The sequence below is a fragment of the Callithrix jacchus genome, chromosome 6 (assembly GCF_049354715.1).
Source record: "Callithrix jacchus isolate 240 chromosome 6, calJac240_pri, whole genome shotgun sequence".
Taxonomy (NCBI): domain Eukaryota; kingdom Metazoa; phylum Chordata; class Mammalia; order Primates; family Cebidae; genus Callithrix; species Callithrix jacchus.
Genome location: NC_133507.1, coordinates 144,670,984 through 144,686,582, shown reverse-complemented (window position 1 = coordinate 144,686,582; position 15,599 = coordinate 144,670,984). Strand labels below are relative to the sequence as shown.

The following is a 15,599-nucleotide window of genomic DNA, read 5'->3' as shown; positions in this document are numbered from 1 at the left end:
TATATAAGATTGAGTTACTGCCGGGAGCGGTGGCTCACATCTGTAATCCCAGCACTTTGGGAGGCTGAGGAGTGTGGATCACCGGAGGTCAGGAGTTTGAGACCAGCCTGGCCAGCATGGTGAAATCCAGTCTTTACTAAAAATAAAAAATTAACTGGATGTGGTGGCAGGTGCCTGTAATCCCAGCTACTTGAGAGGCTAAGACAGGATAATCCCTTGAACCTGGGAGGCAGAGGTTGCATCGAGCTGACACCATGACACTCCACCCTAGCCTGGACAACAAGAGTGAAACTCCCTCTCAAAAAACAAAAAAAAAAGATTGAGTTACTACATATTAAGATATATTCTTACAGATAATTTCAAAATGATTCTAATCTTAAATTTATTAAATATTTTCACTAATTTTGCTAAAGATGACATCCAAGCCTTAGATTATTTATTTATTTATTTTGAGTCTCACTTCATCACCCAAGCTGGAGTACAGTGGTACGATCTTGGCTCACTGCAACCTCCATCTCCCATGTTCCAGTGATTCTCCTGCCTCAACCTCCTGAGCAGCTAGGATTATAGGCAGGTGCCACCACAGCCAGCTAATTTTTGTATTTTTAGTAGAGATGGGTTTCACCATGTTGGCCAGGCTGGTCTCAAACTCCAGACCTGGTGAACCGCCCTGCCTTAGCCTCCCAAAGGGCTAGGATTACAGGTGTGAGCCACCACGCCCAGCCAGAATCTTTATCTTTACTTGGTGTAGAGGAAAGATACATCCCAATAAAACACAGATAATTCGCATATTTTAACAGGATCAAATTAATTTTTTAAGTGACCATTATTTTAAATGGCATAAGCTACAGACTTTTATGGAATTACAGTTAAAATTTCCTTCTGATAATACCAGGTAGAAGCCCTTAGAAAAAAAGAAAGAAAAAAAAAAAAACATGTAAAAATCCCACAATTTCATAAAATACATTTTATAATTTTACTTCTCTGCAAGATAAAGTTAGGATCACTCCTAATTTATTATTCACTTACTAGTACATTTCTCAAGTTTTTGCCACAATTCTACTTGCATTTATATAATAAAATAAAAACAATTATAGTTCTTCAGAAACATCTTTGACAAAACAAAATAAACGCATTCATATAGTTCAAGATAAAATATGTCTATTACAAAGGATAACAATGAGCATTTATGGGTGTTTACATTCTAAAGGAAGAAAGTGAAGCAATAATTTTAAAGTCATGCTAAATTTAAAGTTTAATACTTTAAAAATTAATGCTCCGTGGTTAAAATAGTTTATTACCTTCCTCCCAGTTTTTTAATTTGATTTCACAGCAAACTAATGGTGCTCCCACTCTGCCAGTATTGTAGTCCCACACTAGAAATTAAATGAAAAAAAAAAAAAATTTGAGAACAGTAGTTTAAAAAGTGCTTCATTTTTCTAAATTACCAAAAATGATGATTTATCCCAAAGCTGAGATACTCCCAGAGAATCCTTAAAAGCAGAAATCACATATTGGTGAACCACAGGCTGAGGCCTACATCGTATTTTTTGGCCTACATGGGTTTTTTTGTGTGTTTTTAAATTAGTTATTGCCATTCTTAAAAATCAGAAAATTTTACTTGTAAGTACAGAATCGCCAGCAACAATGGGCCCACATTTCAGGTACAGCAAGAACTGACGGACTCTGTTAGGCAGGGCATGCCTGTTCCTGTTGCCCCAGAATCCTTACCTATTACATTGTCTTATATCAGGGCCCACTTGACTCATTTAAATAGGTAGCTGCCTGGTTCACGAGTTTGTAGCCCCTGTCTTAAAGGATGATGAACATAATGGTTTACATCTATTCTGCTTTCTTATTAGGACTCATAGATATGCAGTACAAAACACCTCTCTAATCTTTTCCCATTTAATTATCACCATTTCAGAGTGAGACCTCTGCAGGCTTCCATCAGCTTATGCTATCACAGCCTATTTAAAATTAATACAATAGTAGCTCAGGAGCCAGGCTGAAGAATAAAACTGGTAGCTTTCAAGGATGTGGGGAAAGAACCCTCCACTATTATGAATTACTACTGGTGTAATTATGAATTACTACTGGTGTAATTATGAATTACATTACTATGTTTCCTCTTCGAAGATGAAATATCAGAAATGAAAGGCTGATATTGAACAGTTTAAACAGTTTTATTTACAACATAAACTGTTACTGATTAATCATTCCATTTGAATCTTAAAAACAGAAGAAATTAAGGATCCTCAGAAGAAAGAAACCCTACATGCATGTATTTAAGATTGCTGGGCCGGGTGCGGTGGCTCACGCCTGTAATCCCAGCACTTTGGGAGGCCGAGGCGGGTGGATCACGAGGTCAAGAGATCGAGACCATCCTGGTCAACATGGTGAAACCCCATCTCTACTAAAAATACAAAAAATTAGCTGGGCACGGTGGCGCGTGCCTGTAATCCCAGCTACTCAGGAGGCTGAGGCAAGAGAATTGCCTGAACCCAGGAGGCGGAGGTTGCGGTGAGCCGAGATAGAGCCATTGCACTCCAGCCTGGGTAACAAGAGCAAAACTCCATATCAAAAAAAAAAAAAGATTGCTTATTTCCTACAAAACATGACTGACTTAGAAGTAGGTTCCAAAAACATATAAAACACAAAGAACACTGAAAAACTGAAAAATGAAGTAAAGCATGAAAATGCTACACAGAGGCACTCAAAATAAATAGGAAAAAATCAGTTATGGGGTTTCGTATCTATCAGTATATAGCAAATACAAAGTAGAAGCATAACTTTACCTCGTACTGGAAAGCAAAATAACTTTCTCCCATAAATGGGACACGTGAGGCCCTACACAATTCATCTCAGAACTGCTAATTAGGTGGTAGATCCCCTCTCAACCACATCCCTGTGATAAACTCTGGTAATAGTATTCCCCAGACCTGAACCTAATTCTTCTCTAACACTCACAGAAATCCGAACATTTCTGAACCTGAGCCTTAATATACTTACCTACACAACTAAACAAAAACACCTTATTTTTTCTACATAAAAACAAATTTAATAACTGATGTGAGAAAATAAATGTACACAAAACAGTCAACGTTTGTTACTAAAGTTTCTTTCCAGAATGCTAAGTGGTTTTTAATATTACATATCATAATTTGATATAAAAACTTCTCTAAATGAATTATTGAGTCTAGATGCACCTAATGCATTCTAAAAACTGATATCAGTATTACAGTACTTGGAATTTGCCATTATTCTGCCTCACAAACACCTTTCTACTCTTCTACTATATATCTGCAGAAAACATCCCAATACCCCAAAAACTGCCTGGCATCACACCCCAGGTCTCTGACCATGAAGAACACTACCTTCTGTAATTGTTCCGGCCCCAGCAGATTCAGTGAGTCCATATCCCTGACCAACAGGACAGCAGAAACAGATGTTCATGAATCGCTGTGTGGCTGCAGAAAGTGGAGCGCCACCACACAACAGGAGACGAATATTTCCCCCTAGCAAGCTTCGAACTTTCCGGAAAACAAAGCTAAAGAAAAAAATTAGAGAACCACAGGATTTTAAAACTGAATGGGATTTTCCAAATCACTTAAACTAATTCCCCAGTTTTGATATGAGAGATTTTGAGATTAAGTTACTTATCCAAAGTCACAAAGCCAATTTGGAGATTCTCTTGAGCCCCAAATAATTTTTTGAAGTTCAAGAAGGTCAAAAATTTATAATTTCCTCTTAAGAGCTTTTCAAGTAATATTTGAATTTGAATTGTCAGGTTTAGTTTTGTACAGTAACAGGAAAACCTTTGCTTATGGCCAGTTTTATTCATTATTTACATAACATATGTATAATTATATACTATATTAATACTGAACAATCTTATCTTTATAAAATATATTAAAATCAAATTAATTTTTGCTTTAATTTATTAGAAATGTGTATTATTTGCATACGACAATGTTTCAAAGTTTCACTAATTCAAGCCTTGAAATGTTTACTGTTAAAAACAATCTAGTAAATTATCTGTGAGGTATTAAAAAAAGAAACAAGTTAAACATCTAATTGATGTTTCTGAAAATACACTAATGAAAAGACTGCTTTGATCAAAAAGGAGAGGGAGTACTTAAGAAAACAAAACAACCTTTAAAAAAGGTAAAGACTACATGGCAACCATTTTTTAAAAAATGATATTAACAGACTTTTCAAATCAGCTTTTACAGTTATCCCCTGGCATCCAGTCCTCTGGATACCAAAATCCTCAGATACATAAGTCCCTCATACAAAATTGGATAGTATGACATAGTATTTGCATGAAGCTTACATACAGCCTCCAAAATATTTTAAATCTCTAGATTACTTATAATATCTAACACAATATAAATTCTATGTAAATAATTGTTACACTGTATTGTCTTTTTCATTGTTGTTATACTTTAATAACAACAATGTTATATTTTATTGTTTTTCCCCAGAATATTTTTGATCCATGGTTGGTTGAATCTAAAGATGTGGAACCTGTGGAAACAGAGGGCCAACTTTATAGCTCACTAAAGAAATAACTAACGTAAGGCAGGATTGCCTTAGTTATCCAACTTACACAGCTCTAAATTATGTGAAGCATCTGAAAACTACATATTAATATTCCCATAAAAATACTTTGAATGTCATATATTTCCATTTTCTAACTTCTAAACTATTTTATGATAAACTCATAAATCTATGTACTCTATTAATGCTATAAAAATACAAGTTGGAATAAAACTGATTATTTAACTCTTTAAACAAAAACATTTAATTATATTCATACTGAAATAAATATAAAAGCAAAAAAGAAACTACTTCTCAAAATAATTAAAACTACCTAGGTGTTCACAGAAAATATAAACACACAAATAGCAAAATCTTAAATGAAAACAAGCTTTTAATGACATTGAAGGTTTTTTAAAACTGCCCATATTGTTATACAGGCTGTTTTGTTTTTTTAAAGAGACAGAGTCTCACTCTCACTCAGGGTGGAGTGGTTATTGCTCACAGGCCCAAACAATCCTCCTCCCACTGGGAGCCCAAACGATCCTCCCACTTCAGTCCTGAAGTAGCTGGGATTACAGGTATGTGACACCATGTCCAACTAAGCAGAGAGGGAGTCTTGCTATGTTACCCAGCTGGTCTTGAACTCCTGGCCTCAAGCAATCCTCCCATGTCAGGATGGATTTTTTTCATTTTTATTTTTTGAGACAAGAGTCTCACTCTGTCACCCAGGCTGGAGTGCAGTGACGTGATCTTGTCTCACTGCAACTTCTGCCTCCTGGGTTCAAGTGATTCTCCTGCCTCAGCCTCCCTAACAGCTGAGACTACAGGTGCATGCCACCAAGCCCGGCTACATTTTGTATTTTTAGTAGAGATGGGGTTTTGCCATGTTAGCCAGGCTGGTCTCTAATTCCTGACCTCAGGTGATCTCCTACCTCGGCCTCCCAAATGCTGGGATTACAGGCATGAGCCACTGCGCCCAGTCAGGATGGAATTTTTTAAAAGAGTTCCCTTGACTCTACGAACTAAATGTATTTCTTATAACTATCTCCATTAATTGGGCTATTAATGTGAACTAAACAATTAAATTATCAAGGAGAGAAAGAGGGAGATAGAGAGTCTTTACTTACCTATTGCACAGTGGAGTACTACGTCCTTTTGAAATCTGTTCCATTTTGTAATTATAAGCCAGAATAAATAGATTGCGTTGAAAACTACTCATTTCATTCACTTTATTCATGACATTTTTGTAGATTCGATCCATGATTTCCTAAATGTATGAAAATGAGTTTAATGATGATAATAGCTGCCTTACATATTCAAATCTTAGCATCAGGTTAATATTTCTAGCAATATTAAGGAATTTTAAAAGATGTATTCTTCAACTGTGGATGTGCTTCAGCAAGAAGAAAAAAATTTTTTTGAATTTTTCGAAAAGATGTATCCTATCAAGATCAAATTTTGAAACAGAACCACAATTAGTTTAAAAATAAAGTTTTTAAAAAAATAATTTTTAAACGCAGAAATATATTGAGATACTCATAAACTGTAAGAAAAAGCAGAAATAAAAGCCTTGGGGCTTTTATTAATAATTATTTATTATTATTAACTATTAATAATTCTTTATATTTCCTTGCTTATCTTACTGATTCTTAACTAAAACCTATTCATGAAATAAATGAACCATCTGAAATGATTTTAAAAATTTCCTAACTTTATCTTATAAAAATATACAGTTACACATTCTTTGCTCACAAAAGGACCACAGGATGTTTTGGGGTTTTGTTTGGCTATTTGTCTCAATATTGCACCAGGAAGTTTTCTTTGTCTGCACTGCATTTTGGTTGCTAAGTCCATTAACATGAAGTATACTTTTAATTACTTAAAATAATGTTTCCTCCATAATTTTAAATTATGTCATTTTTAAGTGAACAAAAAATTTAAGTAGGATACTAGTTAAGAAACTATAATTATAGAAACTACAAAACTACTGATTATTTATATTTCACTTTGAAATAGCTATGTAATTATTCCTGATGTAAGCATTTAGGTATCTGATAATAATGCCATCATTTCCAAACAAACTCAGCCTATGTAATGAAGAGCCAGAAAACCACTGCTGCCCCATTTCCTTTGTCTTATTCCCAGGCCTCTGTATTATGTCAGCCCCTCTTGAGTCATTCAAAGTTGCACCAGCTTCTCTGTCACTTTGTTTGGTGTTTAGGCCAGACTTCCCTGAGGACTCAGGAGGTAACTACACAACTTGCTAAGAAGGAGGTAATCTCACACTTTCCCTCCTTTCTCTCAAGATGCTTCAAGTTATCAATGAATTCTCAAACAGGTATCATGAAAATAATTTTTATTTTAACAATAAGTATTTGGGGAAAGGAGCTGATAATTTCATATAGAAGCTGAAATTGAGCGCTTAGTAAATAACAAAAAAGGCTAAAGCAAGACTGAAGAAATCCTGTAGTGCCTAAGGCAATACCATAATCAATAAGGAATAAATCCTACATAAACTACCTTGTCAACAACATATTTTCTTTCATTAGCACTAATGCCTTGTGGTGGGTGATACTTCTTTAATACAAAATATTAAATAAGAGTCACTTCTTACCGGAACTGCTGCCATCAGTGTTGGTTTCAACATGGATGTATCCCCTTTGCTTCCTTTTTTAATTTTTGATGACTATAAAATAGAGAGGGAAGAGTGATCCATAAAAAGTGATCCTTACTTTTAAAATTCAATGGTATTCTTATATCAAAAAGCATATTATAAGTTATTTTACTGTACTTACAGTCTAAGAAGCACTTAAGAGGCTAAAGCTCATTTTAAAATGAACCATCATTCTTATACTGTCATACTGACTAAAAAAAAGTATTAAAACTAATTATAATTTTTTAGTATTTCAAGTTGCAGACATTTAACTGACCTGATCTGCTAAAGTCTGTGGTGAAGAGTAGCCAATGCGGCATCCATGAGAAAGACAGACGAGCTCGGCACTTAATTCTAGAACATGAGCCAGAGGCAAATATCCAATGTAGACATCTTCCTCTCTAAAAGGAAAGGGAGAAAACAGAAACAAAGGTCAGGTTCTGTCTCTGCCAAAAGTGCTCTACAATGGGAGCAAGCTTGAAGGCACATGGAAGGGCCCCAGGGCATTCATTTGCTGGTCAAGTGTGTGTGTGTTTGTGAGAGAGAGAGAGAGAGAGAGAGACAGACAGAGACAGAGAGACAGACAGACGCTGGGGATGTTAGGGAAAAAGAATTACAGCTCAACCTAAAAGTGAGGAGGTGGAAGGAAGGAATGCCATTTCCAGTCCTACTTAAAAGCACTCAGGAATTATAAGCACTGCTGAAGCAAAGTACTGAGGCAGAAGACACAGCAGCTTAAACAAATAATAATATAGGGTTTTTCTGAAGAACAGAAAAAAATCATCCAGGGAGGAAATGGTCTTTACATCTAATGGGTTGCCAACCAGAAGAGAAGAACCCACAACTGTCTGCTAGAAATTTTACAGATGAGATGCTTGTTCTGGGAATTGGATTATATAATAGATCATATAGTAATATATAGAAAATATGTGTATATATACGTGTATATGATTCAAGAGCTGCCCCCACACCCAAAATGTAGAAAGCAACTGAGGCAAACCTGTAAGAAAATTGTTGAATTTTTTCAGAAATGTATGCATACGTAAGAGAAATTCCTCTATCCCCAAGTTCAATCCCATAGCAACTGTGTATGTGTGTGCACGTATGCTTGTAATTTCTGTGCCTAAAACCATTAAAAATATCCAATCACTGTACACTATTGGTCAAGAGAATACTGACTGCATCTCTGGCAATGTTTGCTTGACAGTCCCTCAAACTTCCATCTGGTTTTCTCCATCAGTCTCTTTCCTGTTCTACTCTAACTTTCACTGCTACCACTGGAATTTGATTTTTCTTATGACAAGAAAAATCAGAGGCAGAATACTGAAGCTCAACAAATACTTACTGGACAGATTAAGTTACCTGTTCACCTGAATTGTATTTAGATATACAAACAACTACAGAGGCAATAATACAAGCTCATTAACATAATTTAAAGAATTTACAACTATACAAAGTTAACTTCTGTACTTTTTAAAACATAAATATCTATATATTGTAAACCTCACTATAACTATTTTGTCATTAATTTTAATGCCCTTTTTTATTTTTTACAGAAATGCCTACGATAAACAGACTCTGAAGGACTAATTTAATAATATATTAATAAAATGACACAAATGCTAATATTATAACAGTCCCAAATACTTAACTACTCAATGTTACTTTACAATGACATACCCCAGTTCTGGAATCCTTTCTGCCATTCCAGTTATACCAGCAATGATGTTACTATGTGAGATCATGACTCCCTTTGGAAGTCCTGTGGATCCACTTGTGTACATGATTACTGCAATATCTGAAGGCAACGGTTTGCTGCAAGGTTGGTTTTCTGCAGTGAAGAGAAAATACAAACACATACACTTTTATGAGATTCAGCTGTTTCAGCAATTTCTTTCCATAATCAATTCAATCAAATAAACAGCCCTATCAGATTAATTTAACTCTATTCAACGAATATTAATTACACTGTGATCAACAAAATAGATCAAGTCCCTGAATGGAAGGAAGATCTATTCTACTGGGATATACAAACAGATTAACCTATGAAGAAAACTGAAGCAAGACAAGGTGAGAAGGATGACAAGAGATGCTCTTTGGATGGAAAAGTCTGGGAAAACATCTCTGTAGAGTTGTTACTTTAGCAAAGGCCTGAATAATGTAAGGAAGGGAGCCATGGAAACCCCGGAACTGGGAGAAGAGTGTTCTAATTAGAAGGAAAGAAGGAAATGCAAAGACCCAAAGTGGGAATGGGCTCAGTACATCAAAAGACCAGCAAGGTGTGTGGCTGGAACAGAGTGAGCAACAGGAAGAGTGGTAGGAAATGATGATAAAGTGGCTACCGGGGACCACACATAGGACTTCAAAGGCCATGGGAAGAATTTTGGACTTTGTTCTGGGTGTAAAACAATGTTGTTTTGAACAGGAGTGTGTTCTTGTATCACTTTGGCTGCTGTGTGGCTAACTTTAGAAAGGGCAAAAAGGAATCAGGGAGACAAGATTATCCCAGTAATTCAACTAAGAAATAAGGGTAGCTTGGTCTACAGTATCTAGGGGTTTGTTAAAAACCATTCACTCCTTCACAGTGGTGACTAACCTGGCTACACTCAGAGTCCTGCACTAAAAGACAATGTGAACCATTTGAAATCAGAAGACTCCAAGCCTAAGGACAACAGTCAACATGGTATTGAGGTGGCACAGCAGAAGAACAAAGAAAAATAGGTCATGGTTGGCATCGTTGGTCTGTCTGAACTACTACTCCCAGAACTACTCTACATGTGGAATTCTAAATGAGTGTGAAAAAATTATTTAAATGTATTCCCAATAGAAGACGCTGCCTCTGCTGTCAAGATATAATGTTTAAATAATGTTTACACTTGGAAGTTCTTTACTTCCAAATCAGACCTTCACTCCTTCAACCCACAGCACCCGTCTCCACCACCACCACCACACCTTCTCCAACACCACCACTCCTTGGAAGCGACAATCCTGTGTCATCTGACCTCTGCATGCAGCCCTGATCCTGCTCACGACTCACCAAGATCTCCTTTCCCTTGACTTCCAGGAACCACAGACTACTAGGTATGTTCTTCTTTCCTCTCTCACTAGTCCTTGGTAACCTTTGAAGCCACCAGTCCCAGTGGGTGACCTCACCCCCTACTCCCACAGCTATAATTAAAACCTGAGTGATTCTAGCTTCCAAATCTCTTAAGTCATAACTCGAGTACTAGACTTGTACACATCACTGTCCACAACATATCTGCATCTAAATGTGCCACCGCCACTAAAATTCAGGGTGCCTAAAATTTGAGCTGAGTGAATGCTTATATCTAATTAATTACTATGTTTCCAACTAGAGGAAACACAGTCCCAACATCCCAGCAGCTTTTGCAGTATCTCTAAACACTAGTATACTAGCTAACATTTTCTCACACCTCAGGAAAGGGACGAGCTGGAGCAGGGAATAAAAGGAGGCCTCCAGATTCAGCCACTCTGTTAATACTACTCACAGGTAATTCATATAGGTAAGTTTAATGGCATTATTTATAAACTTTAACCCATCCAAAACTATCATAAAAAGGAAATAAAGAATTGAATAATGTAAAATATTTTAAATTTCAAATTACTACTTTTAAAACATTAATAATTAATATTTATATTTTTCCTTAAAACTTTCTTTCAAGACTAGATAAAAGTATACCTAGAGGGATCCGCTTTCCCAACTGATGGTAAAAGACTGATATGTGATTTGAGCTAACCTCAGAAGCAAACCTCTGACATAATTCTGGAGAATGTGGCCGCCAGAAAGCACAGGTAAGGAATGAGAAAAGTGGAACATACCCATGCTGGCCTTGGCTCCCAGGGCCTGCACTGCAGCCATAGTATGCACGATGACGCCCTTGGGGAACTCGGACCAGGTTGGTGGCTTGCCATCAACAGTGATGATGTGCCGCAGGCATGGGACCAAAGAAACTATGTCCTAGAAATACACCAACATTCATCATGTTTGTTATTTTTCTAGCAATTTAGTGAATAATTCAGGACATAAGTAGTTTACCATATTCAGTGAATTGTTAAGTACGTTCTTGCCTCAAAAAAAGTAAAAAGAAAGGGTACACTGACATAATATCACTTTTTACAGATGGGTAAGTATTGGTCTGAATTTAAATTATTATTTTATAGCATTAGATTGTGTATACCCCTGGTCTCTGGTAAAACCCTGATCAAGAAGGGTACTGCCTTACCAAATGTGCATGTGATCACAGGCTGCCTGAACTGCAGAGAAACCAGAAGCCCCTCGTATTTTCAAGAGACTACATATAGAGAGGGAGGGAGGAGAACATTCACATGTAAACTGGTTCAAAAAGAAAAGAATACCCCAGATATTTCTGGGAGCTGTCTAGAGACCAAAGAAAACTCTTGTTACTGTAATTTCATTAAAAGTCTCCCTTTTTAACTTTAAAAAAATTCTGAAAACTTCTAATTACTTAGTGCTTCAGAGGTAAAATAAAAATTGCCAGTTTAAAATATAACCCTTCAAAATTACAAATTTATTAAAAGTAGACTAGAAAACAGATGAACACAATAAAAGAAATAATAGTCGTAATTTCTTCAATTTAGACATAGGCATATTAACAATTTTTAAACCTGGATACTTATACATGAATAGATACAAAATCTACTTTTTATTTTCTAAAAAAAAAACTAAAGTATGATAGTCATAAAAATCCACAAAGATGAAAGATTTAAAAGTCATAAAAGAATTAAGTATCAATAACAGGGCTCATGACACTGAAAATTCTAAAGTATCAGACAGTTACAAAGTAACTAGAGTCCTCACCTTCAACTTTGTTTGTAAGAGTTCTTTACTAGTAATGATGTTGGTCACCTCTGTTTCATTTAATCCATGAACAATGGCTGGACCTCCTAGAGTAGCATATAATGTAACAACTAAAAGGAAAAGAAGCAGTGAGTCAAATATTCAAACATTTAATTACAAATGTAAAGTCTCTGAAAGTGGAGATGAATAAAGCATTCAGAGCCCTGAACTGTTAAATTCATAGCCTGTTAGTGTTATGTTTTTAAAAGTTATCTGATCATACTAATCAACATTATACCTACTCATCCTCCCCTAAATACCCCAAGATTTCCAATTTTTAAAGATGGAGATATTTTAATTTTTATTTTGTTTCACTTATAGATGTTACTCTGGTACTACCACGTTGTGAAGGAATTATAACTGACTTCTAAAACTTCAAAATCTTAATTGTTAACCACTCAGTTCTATAATGTGAAAAAGAACACATACAAATAAGGTGACACACTAAATGTCAGATTTATGGTGTACGTCAAGAAAAGAGCACAAACAAGTGGCAATACTGCTTATTCTCAAGCAAAATATCTAAAGACAAACATTCTCAGAAATGCTGAAACCATATAACATGAATAATATAGATCTTTATTTTCTTTCTGCCTAACTAAAAAAGAAGATACACAAAATGACTTTGAAAATAATTATTTTAAAGCTCCTCAAAAGAAACAATGTAAACATAAATCTGTGAAAACAAAAATGGAATATTTGTTTAAAAATAAACTGGGGAAATTTACAGCCAAGAAATCTGGTGAAAGTCTATTGTTTCACCTGAAGGATGAGACTAAACATCCATAAATTACTGTCACATTTTGGCACCAACACCTCTGAACTTATGCTTCCAGAACTATCTCACAGACTGAGCCACCACGCTTACCCCTCAAATAACTACAATAGGAAAACTCTCTATTGTCTACCCTAGCACCTTGAAATTCACCATGTTTCGGTGTGAAAGTGCCTCGGAAGTCAACTGTTGTTACTGATAGAGGTGATATAACAAAATGACAGTAACTTCTAAAGAGGATTCCTGAGAAATGGTATTGGAACAATGGCCCCTGAGTGTAGGTCTAGTTCTCAAGACCCTGAAAGTCTCGCTATTAAGAGGTTCAAGCCTCACTGCAACATTGATTGGTATAAACCACAAATTACAAATCATAGCAGAGTTTTCCACTAACTGGACACTCGGTGAAAATTAACATCAGAATTTTAACCTCTTCAGAGTAAAGTATTTCAATAAATATCTGTAAGTCCATTCTTCCAGAAGTTAAGAAAGTCTACATACGCTGAAAATTATGCATAAAACACGCCTGTGCAGCAATCATCCACTCGGCCCTGGTCTCACAAAAGATGGCGATGTTGGTCTTTGGTTTCTGACCCAATTTCTGTAAGCCACTTCCAAAATTAAAGGCTCGAATGAAGACATCTTCATAGGATAGCCAATTATAATGTCCAAGAATAACCTGTTAAAAATACAAAAACAAAAACAAAAAAAGTACATTTTAATGTAATCAAAATAATAATTTACAGAAAGAAACCAGAAAACCGTCCAAATGTTATGACGATCCAGAAAGTTATGTTTGCATAAAACTACTTTTTAATAAAAAGTTAGAAATTGAGTTTTAGTGAAAAATCTATTTTAAAAATTAGCTATTCTGTGACATCACCTATAACAACCCAAATCTTATGCTAAATCTTTCAACGTAACTAGGGGAATTTTGGGCTTTATTTTTTTCAAAAATATTGAGAGTTTGATGGGATCCTAAAGGTCAACTTCCTGGCCAAATAGTCATATACTAATAATCTACTTATAAATTCCGTTATCTATTTAAATGAATTAGGTGTTAACTTAATACTGAGCCTATTACCAAGTACCACAGATGCCAAAATTTTAATTTCTATTTAGGAATTCCTAAATGTCAGTATCAGATATAATGTGATTCACAGAAACTTCCCCTTTCCAAGCTAACAGAAATACTTATGATTGTTGAACCTGAACTGCCATATCAAACTCTGGATAACAAAGTAAACAAGTCTCTGTTTACACAACCAGGTGGACTAGTTACATTATTCAAAGTCCTTCTGTTCAAGCCTTGAATGCTACTGGTACCACCAGGCTTTCAATATTTTATCTGTTTATCATAAGTGCAGGTAACATCAAGTATGCATTAGTAAAAATGCCCTTTTAAAGCTCTTTAACATATTGTCTTTAGAAATTTTCCTCAACTTAGATAAAACCATAAATCCCTAATTACACATAGATTGCATAAAAAGTTCCTCCCTCTGCAAAAATACATAGGTAATTAATTCGCAAACAAGGCTGTGTCAGTAATATACATCTCAAACACCTTAAAATCATCTGACCATATTCATTTTAAAATGTAAACAACACTGATGAGATTTCTGGAAATAAGAGGTTGGATGAAGATAAAAATGGAAAGGATAAATGCTGCCATCTAGTGTCCTATTCAATTATGCATTTAAGAAATAAATTCTTAACTCTGATGGATAAAGCAACTGCATTTAAGATAATACTTATTTAATTTACTGGTCCCAAACTCTCACCTTGCTCTTCACCCCCATGAAATGCTCAGCACAGGGAGCTCCAATGACTTCAAAAGGAGCTCTGTGGGGGTGAGAAGATAGATGAGAACTTGGCCAAAATGTGCAGGAACTGGTTTACAATTATTAAGAATTTTACACTCTAAAGATTAAGAATGCGCTACCTTCCAGATTCTAGAATGTAAATGACAGGCTTTATGAATTTCAAAGAATCTATGTATTTTGAAAAGACGTTTGACATACAATCCAAATATACAAACTCATGCAACGTTGCCACCATGTGGCAAAGAAATCAAATGAGTGTTAAGATTACCACATATATAAAAAATAAAATATAAAACAAAATCTGAATCTCATGATTTTAATTATTTAAACCACTGAATCATCTAGTAATTACCTTTTTCATAAATATTTCATTTAGAGGACCCTACCCACTCTATAATCTTATCTGATTTGTGCTGGAAGTTTCTAATCCTAACTTTGCCCCTACGGTTGGTTAGCCCAAGACAAAATTAAAGTAAGTATTCCTTGCCAACATCACTAAACACTGCTGCAGAACAAATCCTATTATACGTCCCTGGTCTATTAGTTTTTGCACCCTCTGAAATAGGCCTGAAACCTCTTCTCTATTCAAATATCCTCCTCTGACCAGGTGCACTGGCGCACACCTGCAATCTCAACATTTTGGGAGGCTGAGACAGGAGACTCATTGGAAGCCAGGAGTTTGAGACCAGCCTGGGCAACACAGCAAGACCCCATCTCTATTTTTTTTTTTTTAAAGTAAGAATTAGCCAGGTGTGCAGTGCATGCTTGTTGCCCCAGCTACTTGGGAGGCTGAAGCAAAAGGACTACCTGACCCCAGGAACTCAAGGCTGCAGAGAGCTGTGATCACACCACTGCACTCCAGCCTGGGCAACAGAGACTCTGTCTCAACACACACACACACACACACACACACACACACAGAGAGAG

At 35.8% G+C, this 15,599-nt stretch overlaps 1 protein-coding gene and 1 long non-coding RNA gene across 5 annotated transcripts in view; one reads left to right on the top strand and one right to left on the bottom strand.

Annotated features, from left to right (window-relative positions):
- The window catches only part of ACSL3 (acyl-CoA synthetase long chain family member 3), a 75,384-nt gene that overhangs the window by 14,497 nt on the left and 45,288 nt on the right, over positions 1-15,599 (bottom strand). For 3 of the 4 annotated variants that reach the window (XM_078328688.1, XM_078328686.1, XM_008999571.5), the window contains 9 exons: positions 13,351-13,528; positions 12,039-12,148; positions 11,039-11,177; positions 8,879-9,029; positions 7,476-7,599; positions 7,160-7,231; positions 5,673-5,812; positions 3,378-3,550; positions 1,302-1,376 (listed from right to left, as the gene is read on the bottom strand). In XM_078328688.1, coding sequence (XP_078184814.1) covers positions 1,302-1,376; positions 3,378-3,550; positions 5,673-5,812; positions 7,160-7,231; positions 7,476-7,599; positions 8,879-9,029; positions 11,039-11,177; positions 12,039-12,148; positions 13,351-13,528 — 1,162 coding nt within the window. Of the gene's footprint in view, positions 1-1,301; positions 1,377-3,377; positions 3,551-5,672; positions 5,813-7,159; positions 7,232-7,475; positions 7,600-8,878; positions 9,030-11,038; positions 11,178-12,038; positions 12,149-13,350; positions 13,529-14,630; positions 14,687-15,599 lie in introns of those variants that run through there. The other variant, XM_035305899.3, reaches the window with a different exon arrangement.
- Positions 10,139-11,011, top strand: LOC118154679 (uncharacterized). Its single transcript, XR_013519125.1, has 3 exons — positions 10,139-10,279; positions 10,638-10,722; positions 10,882-11,011. It is a non-coding gene; the product is annotated as an uncharacterized LOC118154679 (long non-coding RNA).